This window comes from Phasianus colchicus, chromosome 9, assembly GCF_987193195.1.
Source record: "Phasianus colchicus chromosome 9, bPhaCol1.hap1.1, whole genome shotgun sequence".
NCBI classification, from domain to species: domain Eukaryota; kingdom Metazoa; phylum Chordata; class Aves; order Galliformes; family Phasianidae; genus Phasianus; species Phasianus colchicus.
In genome coordinates this window covers 7525718-7552287 of record NC_143444.1, presented here as the reverse complement: position 1 = coordinate 7552287, position 26570 = coordinate 7525718, and the positions used below count along the sequence as shown (strand labels likewise).

General features: G+C 57.7%; 3 protein-coding genes across 4 annotated transcripts in view; 1 reads left to right on the top strand and 2 right to left on the bottom strand.

Moving 5' to 3' along the window:
* Window positions 1-5799, top strand: part of ACBD6 (acyl-CoA binding domain containing 6) — a 68910-nt gene extending 63111 nt beyond the window's left edge. Inside the window, exons 7-8 of the mRNA XM_031595615.2 lie at window positions 3020-3050; window positions 5372-5799. Of these exons, the coding sequence (XP_031451475.2) occupies window positions 3020-3050; window positions 5372-5526 (186 nt within the window). The 3' untranslated portion in view covers window positions 5527-5799. The remainder of the gene's footprint in view (window positions 1-3019; window positions 3051-5371) is intronic.
* Window positions 5800-7234: 1435 nt separating this feature from the next.
* On the bottom strand, window positions 7235-15606 carry LHX4 (LIM homeobox 4). Of its 2 annotated transcripts, none has more exons than XM_090145737.1 (6): window positions 15383-15606; window positions 11987-12158; window positions 10308-10510; window positions 10066-10220; window positions 8908-9079; window positions 7235-8818 (listed from the first exon to the last, which is right to left on the bottom strand). In XM_090145737.1, the coding sequence occupies exons 1-6, from the start codon at window positions 15456-15458 to the stop codon at window positions 8427-8429; spliced, it is 1170 nt and encodes a 389-aa protein (XP_090001863.1). In that variant the 5' UTR covers window positions 15459-15606; the 3' UTR covers window positions 7235-8426. The 2 variants fall into 2 exon arrangements, with proteins under 2 accessions (XP_090001863.1, XP_031451356.2); XM_031595496.2 differs by having other exon boundaries at window positions 7235-8815.
* Window positions 15607-17972: 2366 nt separating this feature from the next.
* QSOX1 (quiescin sulfhydryl oxidase 1) lies at window positions 17973-25948 on the bottom strand. Its single transcript, XM_031595614.2, has 12 exons — window positions 25651-25948; window positions 24128-24228; window positions 23050-23098; window positions 22811-22913; window positions 21864-21954; window positions 21564-21709; window positions 21341-21478; window positions 21025-21154; window positions 19995-20117; window positions 19762-19906; window positions 19455-19634; window positions 17973-19133 (listed from the first exon to the last, which is right to left on the bottom strand). The coding sequence occupies exons 1-12, from the start codon at window positions 25946-25948 to the stop codon at window positions 18403-18405; spliced, it is 2235 nt and encodes a 744-aa protein (XP_031451474.2). The 3' UTR covers window positions 17973-18402.
* Between the last annotated feature and the right edge of the window lie 622 nt (window positions 25949-26570).

Below are 26570 nucleotides of genomic sequence, written 5' to 3'. Positions count from 1 at the left end.
ATGCTTATTCAGTTCCAACCCCCTGCTATGTGCAGGGTCACCAACCAGCAGACCAGGCTGCCCAGAGCCACATCCAGCCTGGCCTTGAATGCCTGCAGGGATGGGGCATCCACAACCTCCTTGGGCAACCTGTTCCAGTGATGATGTTTAAGTAAATTGTTGGGAAGTTGAAGTCTAAAGTGGAAATAGATGAGAAATTAAGCAGTTTTTACAAGCGGAGGGAAGTATTTTCCTGCTATTTTTTATCTCCCTGGCTTGAATGAGCCTGCGTCGTGCGGCTGCAGAGATTTATATTCACAGCTCCTAAGCACCAGTGCTTGTTCAGAGTCTGTATAATTCCAGCCCTCTTATTCACTCGCCTTCTAAAGACCTCGTGTAAATATTTATCTTCACTGCCTGTCCACGCTGCTGAACCCGAGCTGTTAAACACTGTTATCTCTGCATCGCTCTTATCTGTGATCCCTGCCAGTATTGGGAGCTGTGAGTAGGAGCGAGCGGCTCCCTTAAACGTCCCATGAATGAACAGGGGAAAACAGCAATGAGAGGGGAAGAACACCTTAAAAAACAAGTGTGCTCACTGTCCATCAGCAGGAGAGGTTATTATATGTGTTGTTTTCCATCTTGGCTTGACCAAGGCGCTCCCACACCTCCGTAGCTCCAGAATCCTCATCTCAGGTACAGCAGGGAGCAGAAATTCCCAAGGAGCGAGCAACGGGATGGAAGCTCTGATATAATCCTCTCTTATAAGACAGAACTGGCATGCAGGAGCCATAGGAGCACTTAACGGATAAGGCAGTCGGTCCATCTGCGCTCGGTCCATCTTCTCTCATTTCTCTCCCTTAAATTTCTCAGGAGCGCGGCGCAATCCCGTTATCCAATAAGTTGCCCACTGGTAGCTGGATTTTCATTGAGAGACATCTGTCACAGACCTGGGGCGTGGGAGGCGCGGGGTCATTTTGCAGCATCTTTTGTTTTGATGCTTTCAGCGGATGTGGGCATTTGTCCCTAAGTTCTTGGCTCAGAGCTGCTATGGGGTGTGATGCGGCGGTTCCCAAAGAGGCAGATGCTGCAAGACAAACTCTGTGCACTCCTGGAGCTCTGTCAGAATACAAGCTCATTTCTAACTTCTTTTAGCACGCCCTTAGGGGCACCAGCACTTGGGATTACCTAACTTTCTGTATCCACAGTTTGGAAAGAAGTGATGGAGCAGTCATGGCAGCCATACAAGTGCCCCCCTCTGACTCGGTGCTTTCTATAAGCCAACCAATATCCCCATTGGTTTTAGTGGGGAAGAATTAGAGCTCCCACTCACCAGTGACCACAGTAGAGCTGTTGTTGTTTTGTTTTTTTTTCCTCATTTCCCTGGATTAAAATTTGTCACGGAGCAAACAGAAGCAAACAGCATCACATTGGAGAAGTAGAACAAATGGCACCTGGCCAGCGGTCAGGCTCGCAGGGGGAAAAAAAATCTGGTGTAAATAAAGTGTGAACAGCGTTTGCGTAACACTGGATTAATAATCTTTTTTTTTTTTTTTTCCTTTTAAATGGCGTTGGGGTTGGAGAGATGCACTGTGTGTGCTGGGACCTGCTCCCTTCTCCAACTAATAAATGCCAGCTCTGAAATGAAGGGCTCGCCAGCCCCACGGCACAGCTCTGCTGAAGCAGCAGTGTTTCACGCAGCCCTTTGGAAGAGGAACAAATGTCTGGAGCATTCCTGGACCGACCTTCTGAGCCATCCTCCACACAGGGATCGCCATCGGGGTGCCCAGGTTCCACTGTGCACCTCCAGTCCCGTCCACCTGCCTTTCATCTTGTTGTTGTTGGCTCAAATTTTGATGGCGGCGATGCAGAGCTCGCCTCCCATCCCCCAGCACTTTCACACCCTGCATATTTTAATGCTGCTTCTCCAATAACTCATCCGTGCTGCCCGCCTCTCCTCCCGCCCCGTTCCAGGTCGGTGCAGAGCATCTCACCCTGCAGCACGACTCTTTCCTGGTTTCCCAGCTGGGTGTGCTTAATGCCTTTGATATCAACCAGGCTTAGCAACCAGCAGCCTCTGACGAGCAGTTTTCTGGGTGATTTCCACCTGTTTTCTTGTTCTTTTTTTCCCCTTTTTGCCAGCAGGCTGTTGAATTTGCACCTTAATCCCAAAGATGATGGTAATTAAAAACTTAAGTCTACATAAACAGATGCAAATACATTAAGGAGGCGAGGAGCTGAATTAGAGGCTAATCCCGATGGGGCAGTGAAAGCAAAGGGGACAGTAATTCTTCCCGTCTGTTACTTCACCTGTCCCTATGGCAGGAGCAGGAGATGCCCAGGGCTGTGCTGTTGGGTCTGGGAATGGGACGTGCACCCCAAAGCGTGGGATCACATCACCCAGCTCCACGACACGTCTCCCAGCTCCCCAGGTGTGTCAGCAGCCATCATTCCTCATGATTGTGGTGCTCCTTTCCTCACCTGCAGAGGTGAGGACTGAATGACTTCAGCCTTGAGTCCACCGTTGTACAGACCTGAGTTTGAGGAGCAGGGAACTAAAATGTATTCAGTAGCGGGGAAAAAAAAAAGAGGTTTTATTCCCTGTTTGCTGAGCTGTACAAGCACCCATGTGCCTCACCTGTGTCCTGAATAGCCATCTGAGGCTGTGCTTGCAAGGAAGCTCTCAGTAAGCATCTGCAGAGGTGCACTCAGGATTACCCAGGGTCCCAAAGTAAGGCTATAGGACTGAAATCCTTCATTTTTATGAGCTGGAAGTGATAACGCTGTGAACTGCATGACAGCAGTGCCATGACGTGATCCACGCGCTCCGGTGCGTGGGTTGGTATTGATTACCCACCAATACAGATTGATGGCAGATGCTGATTCAAAGCCTGGCTGCTAGATAGCTGGCTGTGCGGGGCTGTTGATCAGTTAAAGCATTGCTGTGATTCACCATATTTATTTAAGGCTGGAATTTACTTCTATCCTCACGGCGTTGCTTCCACCTCTAAAATCAAGTCTTGTTTTTTTTTTTTTTCAGGACAAGGAAGGCCAGACTGCACTCCATTACGGTAAGCTGCCCTTCAGCACTCTTGTTCCCTCTTTGCAGGATGGATTTGCAGCTGGAGCAAATCACCTCCGTACAGAAAGCAAATTTCAGCAGCAGCATTAGTAGGAAGGATGGGTTTGATTAACCAATGGCAAAGCCCAGGAGCAGTGTGATGCTAACCTCCTGGTGTCCCGCTTACAAACCAGTTTGGTGCCAGCTGGGAGCACAGCAGATCTACTACTACCAAACCAAGCAGAGTGAAGTTACAGCTTGTCTCACTGCTGCAGCTATGTGCTAATTAAATACGAGATTTTATAGCAATCCTTTTAATTGAAAGAGTGTTCTACCTCTAAATGAGAAAAGTAGAGAGACTTAAGTGACACATGCAGTGCTGATATGCAGGGAATAGGGAAAAAAAAAAATTATTTCATCTCCATCGTAATTTGTTCCAAAATTAAGGCATGTCCAGTTATTATTTTATACTCTCTCTCAGTGGCTGTCACTGTGTAATTAAGAGCACACTTGTCATTCTGAAGTGTTTGTGCCTCTCTCTGATCTCTCCACAAGGACATTAGCAGGATGGCAATATTGCTCTGTAGTCCATCAGCCCGAGACACAGCATTTGGATCTGGATCTAAACGGCCAGATTCCCAGGCTCCTGAACCAAGGCTGTGATTACAATAATGTGTGAATGGTCCCCGTGTGATCTTTCCTGTAGGATACTTCATTTTTCAACCTCTTACCCTTCTGGCTGAGGTGGGGAATCTGTTGTGTCGGTGCTGCGGTGTTTGGTGAACGACTGATTTCATTCACATGATTTCTGCAGTCGTTTCTTTGTCCCAGGACACCTCTCCAGGTGCCAACGCTCCCAAACTGCAGTAGCTTTCCTTCTCCATTCCATTCCATAGCGGATCCGCTCACACGCCACCCAAATCTCAAACACAGCCTTGAATTAATTGTTCCCATCCAAGCGGCCTGAGGCTGAGACTTGCTGAAGATGTCCTGATGCACTTTGTAACCGACTTGCTAACTGCAGCGCAGGCACAGGGAGCTGCTGCTGAGCGGAGTGAAGCCTCCCCTTTTGTTAGAGGACTTTCCGGGAAGGGTTAACCCCCACGAGAGGCTGCTTTTAGGGTGCATCCATCCCTTTTTACGAGCGAGCGTGCCCTGACAGCTGTCCTTGTGGCGACAGCTCTCCTGATTACAGCCGGCCTCGAACCGCGGGCTGCGCCGGGTGATAAATTCTGCCTCCTTCTGCCCGCTGCTGACCCTGGGTTTAATCGGAGGTTAAGCGGAGGCCAGCGCTCAGCCTCATCCCGAAGGCTCTGCTCGCCTTTGGGACCCGAGTCCTGCTAAATGGCCTCGCAGCCTCCCGTCTCCTCGCCTCCATCCATCCTCCAGCCCTCCGGGAATAGCGAACTCATCCCACTGCAGCTCCCAGAGGAAATCAAGGCTTGTCGGAGCGCTGGCGGCCACGTGGCTGCACGGTGGGCAGGCTGTGCGTCCTCACGGGCGCTCCGTCTTCCTTGGAAAGAGCCATCTGTTCGGCTCGGTGCGGCGGCAGGGCGGAGGGAGGGGAAATAAATAAAAAAAAAAATAGGAGAGAGAAAGAAATTCATCATCCGAACCCTGAGGATTAATGGAGTCACTAGGCGAACTGAGCTGAATGGAAATTCATCTTCACCCGTGCCGGTGTCAGGAGTGCCGCTCCGGCCCTTGACAAATAGAGGTGCCCAGGGTGCCATAAATCCGATGCTGGGGCTGCTCTGTGGGGACATGGTCCCTTATGGGGACACGGCAACCAGCCAGGGCACACAGGAGCATGGGCACTGTGCTTATAGGGTTGGGCTGCAGTTTCCTGGCAGCCCTGGAAATCCCCTCTTTGCAGCCACCCCGGGACGTGTCCTCTCTGTTTGGTCTCTCCCACATCCCTGCTTCATCATAGAACGACAGAACTACAGGACAGCTTGGGTTGGAAGGGAACTCAAAGACCACCGGGTTCCAACCCCCTGCCGTGGACATGCTTGCCAACCTCTAGATGAGCATCATCCCCTTCCCTTCCTCCTTTTCTTTTTATCTTTTTCTATATAAGCTTCAATCACACCTTGCCTTTATTTTAATTAAACTTTGCCGCTCGTCGCTTCAGGTCAGCGCAAAACTGCCGAGTAATGCAAAAGATCCTCTGATTACAACATCTAACAGCAAAAAAGAGTTAGTCGCTTATATTGTAAAAGGACCTGAAATATAATTCAAACCAAAGAGGCACCGATCCGGCAGGAAGCAGCCCTGCAAGCAGCCCAGGGCCGAGATCTAACCCTGCTCTTCCTTCCTCCCTCCCCACAGCCTCTGCCTGTGAGTTTTCTGACATCGTGGAGCTGCTGCTGCAATCCGGGGCCGACCCCACGCTGCGGGACAAGGAGGGCTGCCTGCCAGAGGAGGTGACAGACTGTAAGGCCATCACCTCGGCCCTGCAGCGGCACACAGCAGGCAAGGTGTAGCCGTGCCGCGCAGCTGGATGGGTACCATCGTACAGCAAAGCCCTGCTCTCCTCCAAGTAGGCTGCGGGTCAGGGTTTTGCATGCTCTGACATCTAGCAGTATTCCGAGGGAAGGAGTGGGGACAGGACTTGGATAGGCCCCTGTGTTTTAGTGCACACTGCCAGGAAGGGCTGCTGGCACGGCCGGGGCCGTGGGGTTGCATTACGGTTTGGGTTTTTTTTTTCTCTTGGGTCCAAGCAAAGTATTATAAATAAAACAAGCACAGTGTTGGGACAGTGTCTCTGTGTGCTTCTCTTGAAGGGAAGAACTTGAGGGTGCTGAGGGACGTGGTCAGTGGGCATGGTGGGGATGGGGTGATGGATGGACTGGGCAATCCAAAGGTCTTCTCCAATCTTAATGAGCAGCTCGGTTCCTGGGAGGCTGTAGGGATGGGAGGTGCCATCCTCTGTCCCGCACTCGTCTGTCTGCCCCCAGATGAGGGATGGTAACATCTCCAGTGACAGTAAGAACTGCCGACACTGGGTCCTCCTGCAGTGCACCCACCTCTGGGCTGATGCTGATGGTGTTTGGCAGCCAACACTGTGGCACGGCCTTGACCACGAGCACAGGGCAGGCTCAGCAGCAGTGACGGGCTGTGTATTGCTTTGTGCCTTTCCTCAACAGATTCCAACACTTAGGGTCACTCGCAGCCCTTGCAAGAGGTGTTGGGTCAATGGCAAGGGCAAGTCAGCCTGCTGTGTCTGCTGCATCACTTTGGATGCACTTAGGACAGCCCAGCGTTGCATCAGCAAACCCACTGTAGCCAAAATGCTAATTCACAGCCTGCACCAGCGATTGAGCACCTGGTGGGAAGGCAGGGGGGACCAACTGTACCTCTCATAGCCCCCATTGTGAAGGGAACTTTGGCTCAATGGGCAATAAAACACCCTCTTAAAGCCAGGATAGAAGCGGTAGCATTGAGGCCCCAGCTTTCAGGGAGCACATGTGGGGCTCAGCACGCAGCCCTGGAGATGTTTATAGCACTTTAGGGCTGTTTGCGAGTTTGGAGCCTTTCCAAAAAAAAAAAAAAAAAAAAAAAAAAAAGCAAGAGGGGGGTAAAAATGAGAAAGACATATATTATTGTTTATAATCTGCTTTATTCAGCCAAACCTTTCCCCAACAGCCTTGCGGATTGCTGCTTAAATCCCCCGGTGCCTTTAACTACCGATACAGAAAGTGGTTAATGTGCATTCGGGCTAAGCTTGGCATCTACTCCAGGAAATCACTTTAATTGAGAAGCATTAAATGTTAAAATGATTAAAATATATAAAGCCAACACACCGGTGCCCACGGCGGGGCTCAGCACCCAGCACGCCTCACCTGAGCCCGCACAGAGCTGAGGTCCCCAAATCTTGGGGCAGCCCCTTGGGGCACTGGGGGAAGCAGTGGCAGGGATGGAATTGCCCACTGCAAAGCACGGAGGTGTACCAGCTCCGTGTCAGGCTGCTGGGACTGCTGTCACCCCATCCATCCGCAGCTAGGTGAGACAAGCCATAATCGCTCCATCTCCCTCCTGGACCAATGCATCTCAGGCTTACCTCACCCAAATTACCTTGAGGGGCTGCAAACGGCCCCATGTGGGGTCAGAGCAGGTGATGCCGCTGCCCCCCCCAGTGGGGAAGAAGAGCCCGGAGACAGCAGCTGCGGATGAGACCCGAATTTATTGACATTGTGTGCCCTCGACGCGGCAGGGACCGTACACAGCTCATGCCATGGCACAGGAGGCAGGGTACAAAGCAGCATCCCACAGACAGGCTGTGGGGGGGTCGTGTCTCCCCAAAGACGTGGCAATAAATAAGATTTTAGTCTTTAAATTTTTTTTATTGTTTTCTTTTTTTCCTCCCCCCCCTTCCCCCCCCTTTTTCCCAGCAAACAAGACTCACTTTCTGGAACTGTACAACATTTACAAGGGGAGGGGAGGACGTTTGGCTGCATCGGATGGGGATGGTGAGCAAGCAGGGACTGCTGCAAGGACAGACCCCCCCGTCTCCCCTCCCTGTGCCACGCGGGGGCTGGGGGCTTGGCACAGAGCAGCACCCGGGGGGGGGGGCACGGCTGGGGGCACACAGGTGCAGCTGGGCAGTCCTGCAGCACCAATGCACCTCACTTGATTTCACGTTTATTTGTAACTCCCTTTGCTTTCGGCCTCGGGCAGCAGCCAGCACAGCCTGATGTCACCGAACGCCACCGTTCACGCACATCCCCGAGCACGGACCCCTTTTTCCCCACCATTTTGGGGAATGTTTTTGCACTATCCTGCAGCAGAGGCTCACCCTATGCTCCCCACCATCTTTCCCCGCGTTCCAGCCCCAGCTCGGCCGTGCCCTCGGTCTCTCAGCCTCGAGGCTTTTCTTCCTGCTGCAATTCCCTCCCCTCCAGCCAGCGAGGTGCAGCGCTGCACCGTAAGCACTCCTGCACGCCCGGGGATAAATCACGGCCCTGCAGCCGCAGCGCGACAGCCCCGCTCCCACCCGCCCAGCGCCGCAGCCAGCAGCCAGCACGGCCCCTGGGCCGGGAGAAACGCTCTGAAACGAACCCTTCTGCCATAAAGGCTTTGCCATCCCTGATTGTCCTCCTCTCCTGCGCACGTGGCTCTCCGCCGACCAGGAGGGACGAGGCGGGGTGACCCCGACATCCTCGCCGTGCTGTGCGCCCGCACCTCCCTTGTGCTTACACCCAAAGGCACCCGCCCCATCCCGAACCCCGGACATCGCCGATGCCCCGAGGATGGGCGCCGAGCCCCCACGGATCCCTCCGGCTCCTCTTCCCACGGGAAATCCTGGCACCATCTCGCATCTCCGGCGCTGCGCTTGCGGGCTGGGGAGAGCACGCAGGGAGCCGGGGCGGGGGGCGAACGGCGCTTAGAAAGGGGGGTGATCCATGTCGTCCAGCCAGGAGGCCGGGCTGGTGGGAAAGTCTGGGTACCCGACGCTGCTCCCCGTGGAGATGTCGGAGGTGGGGCCCCCCCCGGCCATGGCGCGCAGCGTCTGACTCACCCCCTGCGCCCCCAGCCCCATGCTGCTGTCCATGGCGTAGTCCAACCCGTTCAGCAAGGGCGGGTGGGACGGCAGCGACGAGATGGACGACGGCGACTGAGGGAGCCCGTAGGGGCTGCCGTCCCGCAAGTCCTGGTACGGCTGCCCCGTCCCATCCATGGTGAAGCCACCGTTCAGCAACTGTCCTCCTGCCACGTCGCCAACGCTGCCGTAAACCCGGTTGGTGTGGCCGAGCTCGGAGAGGATCTGGTCGTCTGCTGGGACAAAGGGAGGAGCGCATGGGGTGTCAGCCGTGCACGGGGAGCCCCACAGACCCCTCCACCCCGTGCCCCTCTGCCCTGCTCACCGCGGAAGCTGAGCTCGCTGTCGCTGACCCCGCAGTCCTCAGCTGAGCTCTCCTTCTCCAGCTTGCCGGCCCCGCGGCTCCGCTTGACGCTCTTGTAGAACTGGCCCCAGCGGTGCCGTCCCGCGTCCTTCTTCAGCCTCTTCTCCTTGGCCCGACGGTTCTGGAACCACACCTGGGGCAAGCAATGGGGACGTTGGTGGAGGCCCTGCAACCTGGCATCCCAACATCCCGCGTGCCAGCACCTCCCAGCCTCACCATCTGGCACCCATACAACTCAGCATCCATCACTGCTCCAACCCTGCGTCCCCGCACAGTGGGACCCCCACAGCCCGACACTCCAGCTTCCAGGCAGCTGTGTAACCAAGCAGCCCAACCAAATATGCTGGCACCTGTGCAATCCTGCAGCCCATTAGCATGGCATGCTGGCACCCCAGCCCCCATATAACCCAACACCCCTGCACATTAGAATCCCTGCAACAACTCCACACTCCATCATGCCAGCACCTGAGCACCCCAGCTCCCGAGCACTGCGCATCTGAATATCCCCACAAATCAATGCCCCAGCAGGCCAGCATCCGTGCAACCCAGCACTCCTGGCAACCCAGCATACCCCAGTATGCCAACACCCATGCAGTCCGGCACCTCTGCACCGCATTACCATGGCATGACAGCACTCATGCAGCCTACCACCCATACAATGCAACGGTCCTGCTAATCAGTACATCACCGCTTCAACACTTGATCCCTGCACAGCAGGATCCCCTGCACCAAAGCACTGTGCGAATGAGTGACCCTGCAGCCCAGCACTCCTGACACCCAACATCCGTGCAATCCGTCACACCTGCACCTCATTACCATGGCATCACAGCACTGATGCAGCCTATCACCCATGCAAACCTGCAACCTGACTACCCAGCACGCTGGCATCCATGCAGTCTAACACCTCTGCAACCCAGCACTACAACATTGCTGCAACCTTGCATCCATTGGAACCCCAGCACCCTCCATCCCGGCTTCCATGCACCCTGCAACCAAGCATCCCTGCAATCCAGCATCACATCACCACGACACCCCTGCACCTGGAACTCGACTCGAGCTCTTGCTGGGGGCCAGCCTGCTGCTGGGCTGTGGGCAGAGGCCTGGGCCTCTGGGTCTCACCTGCACCACCCTCATGTCCAGCCCCGTCTCAGAGGAGAGCTGCTCCCTCACGTGCCGGGCAGGCTTGGGTGAGTTCTTGTAGGCATTCTTCAGTGTCTCCAGCTGCTTGGCCGTGATGGTGGTGCGGGGCCGCTTAGCCCCCGCCTCGGAGTCATCTGTGAGCAAATGAGTGGCGTGAGCATCCCTGGCAGTAAAACACCAGCTTGGGGGCCATCAAACACGAGCTTAGGGGCCGTGCCTACCGTTCTGCTTGGCGGTTTCATAGTCCTCCTTGCACACCAACCTCCCATCCTCCATCAGGTAGAACTCGTCTCCGGTGGCCAGCTGCCTGCTGCAGATGATGCAGGCGAAGCAGTGCAGGTGGTAGACGAAGTCCTGAGCTTTGCGCACCACCTGCGTGGGGGGGATGCCCTGCTGGCACGCCGTGCATTTGGTCCCGAAGCGCCTGCAAGGACAAGCGGCCGGCGGGGCAGAGTTAACCCAGCAATCAGGCTAATTACGTGTGACACCTCACGCGGCGCGGCTTCATCTTCGTCAGCGGCTGCCCTAATGGAGCTGGGGAAGGGTTGAGTTTAATGGTTCTTTTAACTAATGCTTATAGGCTGCCTGATTTCCCCCGCAAGGACAGTACATATTTCATCCACATTAATACCAAATAAATTAATTACACCGCCCCGCTCGCATGATGAATCCCAGATTAATGCAGAATGATGGGGCTCTTACGCCGTAATGACAGCGTGGCTGTGCCGTGCCGTGCCAGCAGGGTGGGCTGCCAGGGGTGTGCAGTGAAACTGTGCACGGAGTGTGCAACAAAACTGTGCAGAGCGGGCACGGAGGAGCGTGCAAGGGAAGAGCAGTGAGGTCACCATCCCTGGAGGTGCTATGGAATTGTGGAGATGTGGCACGGAGGGATGTATGGATGGGTTAGGACTGGACTTGGAGATCTGAGAGGGTTTTTTCCTCACTCTTAATGATTCTATGTGCAAAAATATTGAAGCATGGCCTTTTGGGAAGCTTCAGGGAAGCAGACCTCGGGCCCCATGAATGGGTGAACCAAAGGTGACAGCACTGGGATATAGACTGGCACAGGGTGATCTAAGTGGGCCCTGACATGAGCCCAGCACTGAGCTCCCAGTGCCAATATCACCGATCCCCACACCTTTCAGCCATCAGTGTAAGTGACTTTGGGGTCGACGGCTTCATTTCAAGCCACAGTTTTCAATGGCTGCAGTAGTGGGATGTGGGGACGTGGTGCTGGCGCTGCCGTGCCCGTGGGCTGGCAATGGGATTAAGATCCCCAGGGTGAGGGGGGGCACTGAAAACATGCTGAGCCCCCTCCGTTCTGCTGAGCTGGGAACGTCCCCCTAGGATTATGGCCACATCATCGCCATCCTGCGGGTTGCTGAGGATGAAGGATGGGAGACGCGGTGCCAGCCCTTAGGAAAACCCCCAGATTCTGACAGAAAACAGGGATAGAGCATCTGTGTTGGGAAGTACATTTTGAGGGGAAGGTGGGGGGGTGGGAAATGTTCCATGTGGGGGGTGGGAATGTTGTTCCACGCAGCAGCCGGGGAGGTGGATGAGCGCACGGTGCGGAAGGAAAGCGGCGGGGAAAGGAAGGGAGGTTCAGTGAGGAGAGAATATAAGAAGGAGGGGGAAAAAAAAAATGGGGAAGAAAAGGGGGAAAAAATGAAAACAAATAAATAAGGGGGGAGGAAGAAGATGGAGGGAAAGGTTAAATAAAAAAAAAAAAAAAATTTAAAAAAAGAAAAAAAGGAGGAGAGGAGCGGAGCGGTGCCCTCTCGATCGGCAGCCGGGCAGAGAGCGCAGCATCGGGGATTTCACGGTTACATCGCGACACGGGGCGGCCGGCAGCGTGCGGGGAGGACGGAGAGAAGGACGGGGAGCTCGAGGTACTCACTTGAAGAAGTCTTCCTTGCAATAGACGCTGCCGGCACGGGCGAAGCAGCGCTCGGCCAGCTGCATCTGGCAGTCGGCGCACTTGAGGCACGAGCTGTGCCAGTGGCGGTCCAGCACCTTGAGGATGAATTTGTCCAGGATGTGTTGGCTGCAGCCGGCGCACTGCGGGATTTCTGCGGGGACGGAGGGGAAAACGGTTCAGCAACGCCGGCATCGCGCGGAGCTTCGAGCTCCTGCCATCCCGGATGGAGAGATGGGAACTGGGGGGGGGAGGAGAACGGGGATGGGAAGGAAAGGGGAGAGTGAGGGGGAGAAGGGTGAGGGAGGGAAAAGAGGTTGGAAAAAGGAAAAGGGAAGGAAGAGAGGAGGGAAAGGGGAATGGTTAATGAGAAGGATGGAAGGAGAAGGGAGTGGGAAGGAAAAAGGGGAGGAGGAAAGGGAAAAAAGGAAAATGGAAAGGGGAGGAAAGGTGGAAGGGGAAAAGGAAAGGGAGAGAGGAGGGAGGAAAAACGAAGGGAGAAAGAAGAGAAAAGGGAAGGAAAAGAGAAGGGGAAGAGAAAATAAAATGAAAAAAAAAAGAAATAGAAAAAGAAAAGAAAGGGGGAAAAGAGAGGAAATGGAAAAGAAGAGGGGGGAAAGAGAGGAGAATAAAATGGGGGGAAAAAAGAAAGGAACAGAGAAAAAGAAAAGAAGGGGGGAAACGAAAGGAAAAGAGAAAAGGAGAGAGAAAAAATAGAATATGTCAAAAAAGGGGAGGGAAAAAGGAAACGAAAGGAGAAGGGAGAAAAAGAGAAAAGGGAAGGAAGGAAGAAAAAAAGGGAAAAGAGAAGAGAATCAGAAAAAAAGAAGAGAGAGGAAGAGAAAAAGAAAGGAAAATAAAAAGGAAAAGGGAAGGAGGAAGGAAAAGGAAATCAACGAAATAAAGGGAATGGAATAAGAAACGGGAGAAGGGAAGGAAAGAAGAGAGAAGAGGAAAAAACAAAAGAGAAAAAGAAATTAAAAGAAAATAACAACAAAGGGAAAAAAGGAAAAAAAAAGGAAAAGGAAACGGAAACGGAAAAGGGAAATTGATGTATGGAGGAAAAGAAAATAAAGGTAACACAAGAAATTAAAATGGAAGAAGAGGAGGAAAGGAAGGGGAAATAAAAAGGGGGGAAGAAAGCAAAATACCAGGAAAATAGAAAATGAGAAGAAAGGGTGGAAAAGTGGGGGAAAAAAAAAAAAAAAAAAGAGGGAGGGGAGGAAAAGGGAAAAAGAAAGGCAACTATAAGGAAAACAAATAACGCAAATGGCAGAAGAGAGGAAAAGGAAAAAAAAAAAAAGAAAAGAAAAGAAAAAGGAGGTGAAGGCAAAGGGCGCAGCAGCCGATCACAGCCGGGCGGTGCAGCGCGGCGGGGCCCGGACCCAACAAACAGCGGGGTGACCTGAACCCAATAAACAGCATCGACAAACGGCACCGAGGGGAGACGCCGCCGATCCCTCGGGACCCCTCACGGCAACGGGGAGAGACAGAAAACCCTTCGTTATCCGGGTCGGGGGGGGGGGGGGGACGGAGAGCGGGGATGCGCAGCGCTGGAGGCGGCGGCACCTCCGAGTGTCGGAATCGGAACCGGCCGCTGTGCGCATCCCACATCCGTCCCGTACGGCTCCAGAACCGAGCCGTACATTAACAAACGGCTATTAAGATAAAGGGGGATTTATGTTTGTTTTTAAGTAGTTCGGATAATTTCATTTGATCTGATATATATACACACACACAGACACACACATCTGTGTATACATAGATATACACACATATATACACATAAATGCATGCATACACACACACACACACAGAGAGACACTTACATACATATATATACACACACACACATACAGGGGGGCCAATCCAGCCCCACTCCCCCCCACCGCACTGCGAGTTGGCAGCACAGCCCGTTGGTTTTATTCCATCTACACTGATCGATTTCTCTCTTAATTTCTCCTCCTCCTCATTATTTTCAATGATCGTTCCGCCGATGTATATTCGTTTATTATTGTTATTGTAATTATTATTATTGTTGTTGTTGTTGTTATTTTAGGAAGGTGCTTCAGGCAGAAGTTTGGGTTCGGCAAAAGGTTTGCCGCACGTTTGCCCGCCTGCCCCTAAAGAAATAGCGTTATTAATGAGGGTGTCAATTAGCGTGGGCCGTGCTGGGGGTTTATAGCCCCCCCCGCAGCTCTTTGCTCCTCAACTCTAAGCTGAAGTCGATGCAAAACGTTGGGGTTAAAGCAGAAAGGTGCTGTGAGAGTCCGGGAGGGGGAAGAGGGGGGAGAAATGCGATCTCACAGCGATCGGAAACGCGAACGGCAAAGGGCGCCCATCGCTGCGAGCAGTGCTGGGGATGGGGGAGAGGCAGGGAGGCACAAAATAAAACAAAATAAAAAGAATTAAATATTATAATAACGATAGAGCAATCCTTGGAGAGGGCTGCAGCCCCTTTCCTACTCTTCAGAGCCCGGCCGGAGGCCCCGCAACGATGCCCCCCATTTCTCACCGCACGATTTCCCCATAGCAGGGGGGGGTTCCGAAGCGGTGCCGCCGCGGACTCCCCCCCCATCCCTACGGAGCCCCGCAGCCCGCACTGCGAGGCGGCCCCACGCAGCCCCACGCAGCCCCCCCGCCTTCGAGCAGCACCACGGGAACTTCGGCAGCACAAACCCCGCTATTTCGCCAGCGATTTGTTGTGCTTAAATACACGAGAAGAACAACATCTCGTTCGCTGCACCCTGGTGCGGGCAGGAGAAGAGAGACAGCCCCACGTCGGGCTGGGAAACGAATGGTGCACAGCCCCCCCACCCCCCGCTGTTGACCCCCCCACCCCCTCCACCGCGGGACGCTCCGCTTCTCACGAATCGTTTGCAAACAGGCTGGGGAGGGGGGAGGGGGAACCGTAATAGCAATAATCGATGATCACGAACGCAAATCATAAATGCTAACAACGATAACAAATACAACCGAAACCCGACCGGCACTGCTCGCACCCCCAAGTCCCCCCCCCCCCCCCCCCGTTCCCGCACAATGTCCCCGCACACGTCCGGACGCTCACGGCCCTGCCTGGGGGGGGGGGCACACGGAGCCGCGCCACCTGTAGCTCTGCAGCACGTACCGATGGATGCGCGGACGGAGAGACGAGAGGCGGGTCGGGGCCGCGTGTCGCGACACACGGCAGCAGCGGGGGCACCGCTCGGAGCCCCGTGCACACGCACAACCGCACTGACCGCCCCGTCGGGGCCCCCCCGACTCTCCCATGCAGCAGCGCTGCCGCACACGGGGAGAAATGAAAGGAGGGGAAGCGAGGCCGGGGTTGGCAGCGGGCCGCACAGAGGGGATTGGGGGAGAAGAGAAACGCGTCCTTACGTTGTACCGGCACCCCGAGGATCTCCGGCAGCCCCTTGACAGCCCCTTCGGCAGCGAGCGCTGAGCTTTGCATCATTTTATTGGCCCGGGGGCGGCGGAGGGGAGAGAAGAGGGCAAGGAGAGGGCGGCGGGCCGGCCCCCGGCCGCAGGCAGCACCGGTTCCAGCAGCAGCAGAGCCGAGCCCAGCCGCGCTGTGCCGTGCCGGTGCCGGTGCCGGCCCGGGCGCGGCGCCGCAGCTGTGCCGCCAGCACCGCCCGCCTCCCATTCATTCCCCCTGCGGGGAGCGCGCCTGACGTCACCGCCCGCAGGGGGCCGGGGGCGGGGCCTGCAGCGCTCCGCCAATCCCCGCACGCCGCACGCCGCGGGGGGCGGAGCCCGATAGCTGGAAGGGGCGGGGCTTCGTGGTTAGTGGGCGTGGTCTTGGAGAAAGGGGCGTGGTCTAGCGGCGCCACGCCCCGGGACTCCGGAGCCTGCGGAGCGTGGTTGGCGTTATCGCGACACGGGGCTGTCGTGACATAGCGCTGTTCAACGGTGCCGGTGCAGAGAGGCAGAGCAGAGACTGGGGCCGTTCGGTGCTGGTGAACCGGGCGCGGGGATGCCGAAATCCCCCCCAAAGCCCCAGCGGGGCACGGGGCCCCGGCACCGAGACCCATCCGGCAGCACGGATCCTGCCCGCATCACGGCCGTGCTGAGCAGCTCCCTGCGGGTCGGGAAGAGCGATCCCGGAGCGTTGGGATGTACGGACAGGCGGACGCACGGACATCTCTTTCCCCCATCTCCTACCCAAGCCATTCCCCAAACGCCACTGCCGGAGTCACCGCGCTATGCCCCCCTTCCCCCCCAGTCCGGCGGGCTCCGATGGATCCTTCTGCCCCAACGAATCCCCTTCTCCCGTGGGGGTTCCGTTCTCATTCATCTTTCTGCTCCGCACATCGATACAGACCTCCCCCTCCCCCCCCATCGCCATCCGCATCGCCCATCCCTGCAGAACGCGGCTCCCCCTGACCCCGCAGCACCTTCCCGCACCACCCCTATCCTGGCCCCGCTCCGTCCCCTCCCGCACGTTCCCTCGCCCATCTATTCCCGGCGGTGCTGCCCTTCGGTCGGTTTTGGGTTTCGTTTCCCCCCCAGTGCCCTGAGAAGGCGTCAGGGTTGCAGAAACCCATCCCCTCCACGCTGCCCTCACTGGTAAGGGGGGATCCCCGCATCCTACACCCACCCCCACTGCATGGAGAAATCACGGAGCGGGCACTTACCGGCGGCTGGAGAACGCGGGGAGTGCCAAGCAGGGCGCTGTTAATTTTAATTGGGGATTAGCAGACACGAAGGGTGTCCCCCCCACCCCCAGCCCCGCGATTTTGTGTCCGGAGAGACGCTCCTGCCTGCATCGAGGAGGGAAAGGAAAGAGGGGAGAAAGGGAGCGGCGGGCGGCAGCGAGCCGGTGGGGGGGGGGGGGGGGGGGGGCTGCTGGCCCAGGAAAATTAAATTGCACTTGAGGGCAAATTCTATTAGGGAATAGCGACTGTCTCCCATCAGCCTGCGCCATTTGGGTAATTACCGGCGATGGGAAGGGGCGGCCCCGGGGGGGAGAAGCAGCACGGCCCCCCCTCCACTCCCACCCCGCACATCTTAGCCCACCTGTGAGCACTGCACAACGCGATGCTGCCCCACCGCATCGGGTGCCCATCGGTGTGGGGGGGATCCCCAGCTCTGCCCCCTTTGCGAGCATCGGGCCGGCACCAAACAGGATTACGGAAAGTCTATTTACGGGACTCTCTTTTTCCCGTGTGCGTGGTGGCTTTTAGCTCCCAGCCCCGCAAATCTCCCCCCACAGCGGCGATCTGGGTAGTCCCATCCCCCCCCCTTTCCCCTCCCCTCCCCCCAGCGCATCCTATCTCCCACCACTGCTTTGGGGTCCGGGAGGAGGGTAGGGGGTGCAGAGCAGCATCTGCTTCCAGGAGAGGTGCACGGGGGGAGGGGGTTGAGGGATGCTGGGGACGGGCACCTCCCCCTCCAGGGAAATCAAGGAGAGGGAGGCAGCACGACAGACGATTTATTTCAAGGGCAGGAGGATGGGCCCGCAGAGCTGCCGGCCCTCTCCTCCCACCTGGGCGAAGTGAAGATATCAAGAAAATGGCTCCAAATCGGATTGACACCCCCCTCACGCACACCCCCTAATAAAGTTTATTATCAGCCGGGTTCTAATCCCTTTAAATCCCCGCACGGGGGGCAGGGCTGGGATTAGGGGAGGGCTGCGTAATCCCAATGAATTTGTTACAGGGGGATTTAGGCAGCGCCAACGGAGCAGATGGCCGCAGCCTCAGAAAACAACCATTTTCCTTAATGATTCCTAACAAGGATAAAAGGGCAGGGAGAAACGGGGCCAGCGCCCGGTCCCTGGGGATGCTCCTGCGCCCTTCCCAGGGCACAGCTGCAGCTCCAATACTGGGGTCGGGCTATTGCCAGCTTCTTTCCTTGTGTCCCCCACGCCGTAGGGGCCGTCCGACCACTTGGGGACACTGCAACCCCGCAGACGTGGGGCTGGGTGTCATCCCGAGGCAAGAGAACAAAATAAGGGACGAGCCGACAGCACAGTCGGCAAAAATAATTTATTCCACTAAGACAAGCAGAGAGCGAGCAACGAGATGGAGGAAGGGGACAAAATGCTGAAACCCACCCCCAGTGCCCCCGCAGGCAAAGGGGGAACAGCATGGGAGGGAACCAACGTGATGCTCCTGAGCCCAGGAGCCTCCTGAACCAGGAGGCTGCCCCAGCACGAGACCAGGCTGCCCAGTCCCAAACCAGCCCAGTTCCTACAGAGGGCAGTGGGGTGCAAGGACCCCAACCAACATCAGCATCACAGCCGCAGGAATGTGGCACATGAAGGAACAACCCCCCCCACAAAAAAGAAAAAAAACAAAAACCAGCAGCAAAACCTCTGCCCTGGGCGATGCGAGGGGGAGCCCCGCAGCCCGAGGGGGGGGCCTGCAGCCCAAGGGGGGGGGGTCCCCACTTCGCTCTCACGCCACGGGGAAGCCAGGACGGGCTTTCCGTGCACGGGTGCGGAGTCGGAAGAAGGTGTACATGCCCAGCAGGCACATGGAGGAGAGGAAGTAGAGCGCGATGCAGAGGCTGACGTCCAGGCGGGAGAAGCCCAAGCCCAGCACCCGCAACCAGGGGCTCCTCCGTAAGCCCCCATCCTCCTCTTCCTCACGGCTCTCAGGCACTCGCAGCCGCTCCCAGCCAGCGTCGTGATGCAGGGCGACGGTGTCCCTCTTGCTGAGCCGCCGGTGCCGGCCGGCCGCCCGCAGCGCCTTGCTCTTGAAGTGCTGCTCGCTGAAGGAGTCCAAGTCCACGATGTCCTCCCCCAGTGCCTGCAGCCGTGGGTTCCTGCGCACGATGCTGGGACGGCGCAGCTCCGAGGAGCCCGGCCGCCCCGTCTCGCTCTCCCTGTCTGGCTTCTCTGTCTCCTTCTCTCCTTCTTCCTCCTCCTTCCTCTCCTTTTCTTCTTCCTTTTCCCGGAGGCCTGCAGTGCCCAGCCTGGCACTCGCCACCGCCTCCTCCCTGGCCCTGGGGATGGGGACGGCGTGGTCCATGCGGAGGTTGCCCGGGGAGAAGTGCTCCTTGAGGAAGCTCAGCACAGCCGCCTCGTCCCACATGTGCACGCCTTGCTCCTCTCGGTGGCACTGAGGACACATGTCTGGTGGAGGCCACTGCAGCTTGGGGAACTGGGGGTCCTCTGTGTCACCACCTGGAGGAGCAAGGAGTGAGAGGTGCCCTACGCAGCAGGGACAGTGCGGCCCCACACCGTACAGGGATCAGCACCCCAGACCTGTGAGGGAGCGGGATGCTTACGGGGAGCTCAACAGCTCAGATGCCACACAACCACCTGCTACAGGATGTCCCCACTACCATGGGTCCCCTCCCTCACCCTAAAGGAGCTGTTGACCAACCCCGCCATAACAAGGGATGCCTCAACGGTCCCAGCTCCCCTCCCTTGAGAAACCACCTGCTCCCCGCATCCCCAGGTACCACTGTGCTGCCCCTGTTCCCCCCGATCCCAGCCCCATACCTGCCAGGCGTGCATTGACCTCATTGTGGTGGGACCAGAGCCAGAGGACGGCCTCATCCCGGCTCTTCACCTGGTCCATGGACTTGGCTGCCATGGCCTCAAAGTGCTGGGCGCACTCCTGGCAGCCAAAGAAGTGCTTGACATAGCAACGCATGGTGCTCAGCACCTCCAGCGGCAGCTCTAGGGGAGAAAGAGGGTCAGAGGGTTGGGAGGAGGAGGGGGGATGAGCCAGGAGCCCACAGAGCCACATCGCCCACAGGCCATCCCCTATTTCCCCCCCAAGATGAAGCACCCCTCATCCCGCTACCTTGATCAGGGCTGCCCTGGGCAGCCTGAACTGTCAGCAGGTGGAAAATGGTCCAGAGCCCACAGGGGTAACCGCGGAAATGGGGCTCGCTGCCCTTGCAGCCCACCCAGGTGATGTTGGTGGGGAGCACGGCGGCAGGGATGGCCTGCAGGACAGATGGACGCAGCGTGACCGAGCTGCTGGGTGGGATGAGGGTGGGATAAAGGGTGTCGGGAGGGGAGGGTGTGCCTTACGTCCTCCTTATTCTTCACTGCCTCCTTCAAGGTGCTGCGGGGCAGCTCAGGCTCTGTCCAGTTCCGCAGCCAGCTGTCCAGGGACTGCAGGAAGGTCTGCACAGAGGGGCGCCCAGGGAAGTACTGTGCAAAACAACAGGGAGAAAAAAAAACGTGGTGAGGACACCTGAATCTAGCTCCGGGACAGCCTCCAGCCATGGGACCCCCGGCATCCTGCACTGAGTTTACCCTGCAGCAAGCTCTGAACAGCAGCCCCAGTGCCCAGCTGTCTGAGCAGGGCACAAAGCTGCTCCGGAGGTAAGGCAGCACAAATCCGATTAGCAGCAATGCTCTCGGACCAAGGAGAAGTGGGGGGTGGTCCATGAGCATGTGGCACCCATCTGCACACAACGTGTGCCACAGCTACAAGAAAAGACAGTGGTGGCAAATAGGAAAAGAGGCCAAGAAGCAAAAGGAAGGAGGGCTTTGCTCTTTCTTCAAGGCTGATCTGTTCTCCCTGGATGCTCAAAATACACCACAGTTCCCAGACTTGCAGGGAATTCATCTGCCAGCTGACACTTGCTGCAAAGTGCCATTCCTCCCTTCCACGTGAGGTTTTGCCATATGATGCACTGCCTTTGAGCCACAACACATTGCCTTCCTGCCAACATTTCCTTCCACACTGCGCTCTCCCCCTCCCTGCTCAGCTCACACCTCTCTGGTGTGCAATGGTTCAGGCACAGCTGGGCTGGCAGCAATCCTGGTGTCACTGCTCCGTCCCGTGGAGGAGCAGGGAACGGCAGCACAAGTTCAACATCCCAGGGAAACCCCAACAGAGGAAAAGCACAGCAGGAGGTGCCCATTGCCAGGGGATTTCTAAGGGTTGGGAGGGACCAGCTCTTGCCTGGAACCATCTGGCACCATCCAGCCCAAAGCCTCCCAGCAAAACCACCTTCAGCCACCTATTCATGGAGGACACGTGGTCAGCTCCACGTGCTCGCATTCACATTTCTGGTCCTCCATGCAGGTGGTTCCCCTCCCAGCTCCTCACCTTGGCCAGTGTGGCCACATAGCACTTGAGAGCGGCCAGCTGGGCTCCTGCCAGCACTGCTGGTCGGCCAGCCTCCACCCGCAGCGTGTAGTGCACCGTAGACTCCAGGTCAGCCACGTACAACTTGGAGCTGTGGGGATGACAAGACGCCCATCAGCACTTTGCTTTATACCCCAAGAGAGCCAGCTGCAAGGAGCAGGGCTTATATGCAGAAGCAACATGGGATTTGGGGAAGAGGGGGGGGGTTCCACCCATAGGTGCATCACCCCCTCCCAGTTCCCCACACCACCCCATAACACTGAAGCAGTACCCTGACCTGTCAGCAGCCTGCACCGGCTGCAGGGCGCGGGTCTCATTGATGGCACTGCTGGTGACATTCAGCCTGTAGGAGCCACGGGTGACACCAGAAAGCGTCCGCAGGTAATAGGTGTAGAAGGAGCGTGCCTCAGCGTGCCTGCAGACAGAGGGGCAGTGAGCAGCCCCCTCCCACCCCACACCAAGAAGCCCCCCGCTGCTCCCCAGTCGCACCCCCGACTCACACGGGCAGGCGGAAGAAGGAGCCGTTGCGGAGCAGCAGGTAGGCAGAGGGGAAAGTGGTGACACCAAACTTCTCCACCAGCTCCTCCTCGCTGCTCAGCACCCTCCTCACCGCCACGTTTTCGTACTGCAGCAGGTCCAGGGCTACCTGTAAGCAAACCCAGCGTCAGGATGTTGGGAGATGGGCCAGCATCCCCATCCTCCCCACCTCCTCATTCAAGGAGGAGAAGGCAGCACCGGGTGGACCAACGTGTTGGAGGTGCCCACAGGTTAACGGTGTGCAGGGGAGCAGCTGTACCCACCTCTCTGCCAACAAAGGAATTGCTCTTCTCAAAGATCAGCGCCAGGTACCGCTCCGTGTTCCTGTGGAAGAAGCTGCGAACCTCCTCGGCACTGCAAGAGAATCACAGGATCGTTTGAGTTGGAGGGGAGCCTTAAAGGCCATCTGGTCCAACTCCCTGTACAGCTCCATCAGTGCTCAGAGCCCATCCAGCCTGACCTTGATGTCTGCAGGGATGGGGCACCGCCACCTCTCTGCACAGCCTGTGCCACTGCCTCAGCACCCTTACTGTAAAAACCTTTTTCCTTACATCCAAGTCTAAATTTTCCCTCTTTTTGCTTGAAACCATTCCCCCTTGTCCCGTCACAGCAAACTCTGCTAAAGAACATCCCCTTCTTTCTTACAGTCCCCCTTTAGATACTGAAATGCTCCCTCAGGTCTCCCCGGAGCCTTCTCTTCTCTAGGCTAAAGACAGGAGCAGAGTGATGCTGTGGGCTGCTTTGTCCCCCAGGTGAATAGGGCCACCCCTTACCCACACAGATCAGGGCTGTGATGCCATCAGCACGGTTCCAGCCCTGGTTCCTCCCCACTGAGGTTTCAAGCCCAGTTTTCTGCTCCGGTTCACAGGCTCTGAAAGCCTGCAGGGTGAGGCGAGGAGGCAGAAAACAAAGGGGAGGCAGGGCAGGACAAAGCTGTGTGCTCACCCACGGGGAAAAAAACAACACAAGAGCCACGAATCTGAGCCAATTTGTTTGGTGTCCTGTTTCTTTCCTGGGACACAGAGAGCTGCAGTGTGACCCTGGCTCAACCATCGCTTTGGGAAAGCCAAACACTCCCTTGCCACGCACTGCTTGCTCTCTTGCAGCCAGGTTGAATTGAAAATAACTAAGAAAATAATAACTGAAATGAGCTTTCTGAGCACTTCTGGTTCAGTATTTCCCTGGGAAACCCTTTTTCCTGTGCCCATACCTCGCTGGTTCCAGTGGAGGGCATGCAGGTGGCCAGGCATCCCCGCTCTGCTCCAGGTTGGTGATGATGGCACGTCTCAGGTCTGCAACAGTGGCAGCAGGGTCTGTGGGAACAGGACACCAGGGCTCCAATCAGGGACCTGACCTATCCCCCTCCCCCCCCCCCAGAACTCCAAAACATTAGATAAAAAGAAAACAAAAGAACAAACAACAACAAAACCTATGGCTGTGAACACTCACGAGCAATCCTTATCCCATCCTCTGCTTTCTTGGAGAAAGCTCTGAAGAACTGAAAGGAGAAAAACGTATCAACGCAGAACACTCTCACCTCATGGAGTATCCCTGTGTGCTGCTCCCAGCCCTGCCCTGCACAGCCCCAGCATGACACCGGGATGCTGCCTGGCTCCGGATGCGCCTGGCCCCGAGGGGAGGGATGCTGAGCACTGCAAGCGGCATGCACACCTCCGGGCACCCACAGTCCTGCACATTGCTGCCCCAGAGCTCCCAGACAGGGATGAGGAAGGGTTTCCCCCAGCCCTTCCTCACTGCCATGAAGCCGGATGGCGTCATGCAGGTGTTTGCTTTGCAGGCTGGGCTGGGCGCACGGCTGCTCGAGGGTGGTGGGAAGAACAGACACAACAGCCTGGAGATGTTTCCTAAATGTCACGTGCCCAGCGAGGTCCCCAGGACAGCTGGGCATGGCTCACGCATCCCCACACCATGCCAGATTTACTGGGCTGCCAGCCCCTTGTCCCAGCTGGGTGGGTTTTTGCGGTCCTATTTTTGCTGCAAAGTCCCACTGGAGCCCAGCCAGCCGCACAGTATGCACAGCACACAGGGTGTTTGACTGGTTCCAGCTCACCAAGCTGCAATCAGCCCTGCTTTAATTAAGCAACAGAGGATGGAACCACTCTGGAACCCACCTCTAGAGCATCAAAAACAGTTCAAAACCAAACCCCAGTCCGAGGCAATGGCAGCTCATGGGACCTGCATCCTGCTGGTCAGGGAGTCCTGGCTTTGCTACAGCATGAGGCCAGGGCTCTGTTTGCAGAGGGCAGCACTGGGAGCCAATGTGTTTGTGCAGCTTAGCGGGCCCAGCAGCAGGGACAGCAGCGTGCCAGGCACCCTGCCAGCCTGAGGGGAGAGGCTGCCTGCAGAATCCCCACAGGAATATTTTGGTGCCACAATGATGTCAGCCCAATTAAGCAAGAGAAGGCCAACGTCACGGAGAAAAGCAGGGTAAAAAACAGGGCACTGAGCCTCTCCCCGTTGCCGATCCCAACACGCATCCCCATGACCCTCTCCCCGTGCACCTTACCTTCAGTGTGGGGAAGCCAGTGATCCCAAACTCGGCGCACACCTGCTGGTTGGCCTCATCAGCACAGTCGAGAGCTGCGAGCATCACCGCCGGCCTCCACTCTGCAGGACAGGGGACGGAGGACAGGGTCAGCACAGCCACAGCCCCACAGAGCATCCCTGCTATTTGAGCAGCCCCCGGGGATTACGTCCCTTTGTGCTGCTCCCTACTGATGGGAAATCCACTCCCCATCTCTCCCAGCAGGGATGGTGGATGCAGAGAGCTCGCACAGAGCCAGGCACGGGGCCAAGGCCGAGCTCATCACTGCTTGCAGCAGGCTGCAGTGCTCTGCACCGCCATCCCTGCATCCCTCCATCCCAATCTCCTCCCGCACAGCACGGGGGGGAGGACAGCTTAAGCGCCTTGGCCTCTTTTCTTGCCTCCTGAGGCTCGAGAGATTTGTTCCAATTGATGTCTGCTTGGAAAAATCCTCGAGAAAAAAAAACAAAAAAACACCCACATACAAAAAACAAAAACAAAAACACACAGCCCACGACACAGATTCTTCCTACCACTGGAGCCCTGCCCACGCTTTCTATCCCAGAAATAGGACCCAAATACAGAGGTGGGGAGCAGCCAGGCCCTGCAGCCTGCCACCAGCAGCACACAGGTCAGTCCCCATCACACCACCGGGCCCACAGGGGTGCTGTGCATGGACACAAAGCTTTTGCTCCCGGGTTGCACAGTGCCTCCATCCCACGAGCAGCCCGGCCAGCAGCCTGTGCCCTACTTTTCAAGCAGGGAACACGACGGCAGCACGAGGTGAGGAGGCACCAGCCCTGCTCAACCAGCCGGTTCGCCGGGATAGGGGAGGGATGGCCGCTGCAATGCAGCTGGGTGCGGGGCTCCGACCCTTCCCATCCCAGCTGTGATAAGAAAGATGGAACGACCCAAAACGGGCTGGCCGGGGAAGGGAGCAACGCTCACAGCCCTGGGTACACCGAGCAGCAGGTGCCAAAAGCAGAATGGGGGCAGCCCCAACGCGAGCAGGCCGGGAGCAGCGTGCCGGAGGAGCGGACACGTGGGGACAGGAGGGACTCCCAGCGGATCGGCTCCGGCACCGCCGCTCCACGAGGGGCACGGCGGGGCGGGGGCACGGCGTCGTCGCCCCGTCCCTCATTTCCCGTTTGGGCGCCGAGAGAAGCCATCAGCCTGACTCAGCCGCAGTGCCCGCGCTGTCATTAGCGCAATCAAAGGGAGCAGCCGGGATGTGACAGGGGAAGGACGCGGCTCGGGGACCGGCAGGAGCCACGCGCCAAGGTCAGCGCTGCGAGAGCACAGCTGGGCTGCACGGCCGGCACGGCACAGCGGACGGCGGGGGGGGGGGGGGGGGGAGGGGGCGAGAAGGGATGCCGGGGGGCGGCGGGATGCCCCAATAGCCGCGGGCAGGGCAGGGCAGGGCAGCTCCGGGGCCGCCGGGCCGGGTGCCAGCACGGGGGGCCGCTGCTGGGGATGCCCAGGCGGGCGTGGGGGCGCGGACTCACCGCGGACGTCCTCGGCCAGGGCCCGCCACGTGGGGGCGAAGTGGATGCAGTGCCCGCACCAGGAGGCGAAGAACTCGACGGCCCACGCGCTGGGGGAGCCCAGCAGCCGCCGCTCCGCCGTGTCGGCCCCCAGCAGCTCCAGCGGGTCGCTGGGCGAGTATAGAGAGCGGGACCGCGCCGCGGGCAGCGCCGCCGCCAGCAACGCCAGCGCCGCGAGCCACCAGCGGCCCCGCGGGTCCGCCCCGCCTCCTCCCCCGCCGCCGCCACCGCCGCCGCTCCGCGCCCGCCGCCGCCACATCGCCCGCCCGGCCGCCCCCCGCAGCCGCCGCCGCCCGGCTTTAGGGCCGCCCGCCCGCACCGCCCCCGACGGGCGGGACCGGGAGGGCGGGGCCAAAGCGGCCGCTATCACAGCGCCCCCTGTCGGGCGCGCACCGCTCGCCGTTGGGGTCGCGGGTGGTGCTTTGGGGGGGGGGGCTCAGCTCGAAACTCCCCACCACATCCCCGTCCGGCCGTTTGGGAGGGCTGAGCCGCGCCGCTCTGAGCCACGGCGACCTGAGTTGTGCGGGGGGCTGTGCTGCACCTCGCAGGGGGATGAACCGTGCCCGTGGGAGGGGGTGTGACCCCCAGCCCAGGAACGCGCATCCATCGCTGCGTCTGTCACTGCGGTGGTGGCACCGGCACCGGGCAGCCCCCGCCCTCGTGAGCCGGGCAGGGGGGTGCCAGGTCCCGGGGAGGAGGAACGTGCCCCAAAGGGTCACCGGTACCTGCAGACACATCACACAAAACTCTGATAAAACGACCAAAGGCGGCTGATTCAGGCCCAAAGCCTGCGGCGTGGCGGCCATTAGGGAAATTCCTCGAGGGAAGCCACCTGCTGACGGCACTGCCCTGCACGGCCGCCCTGATGTCAGCCGGGTGGC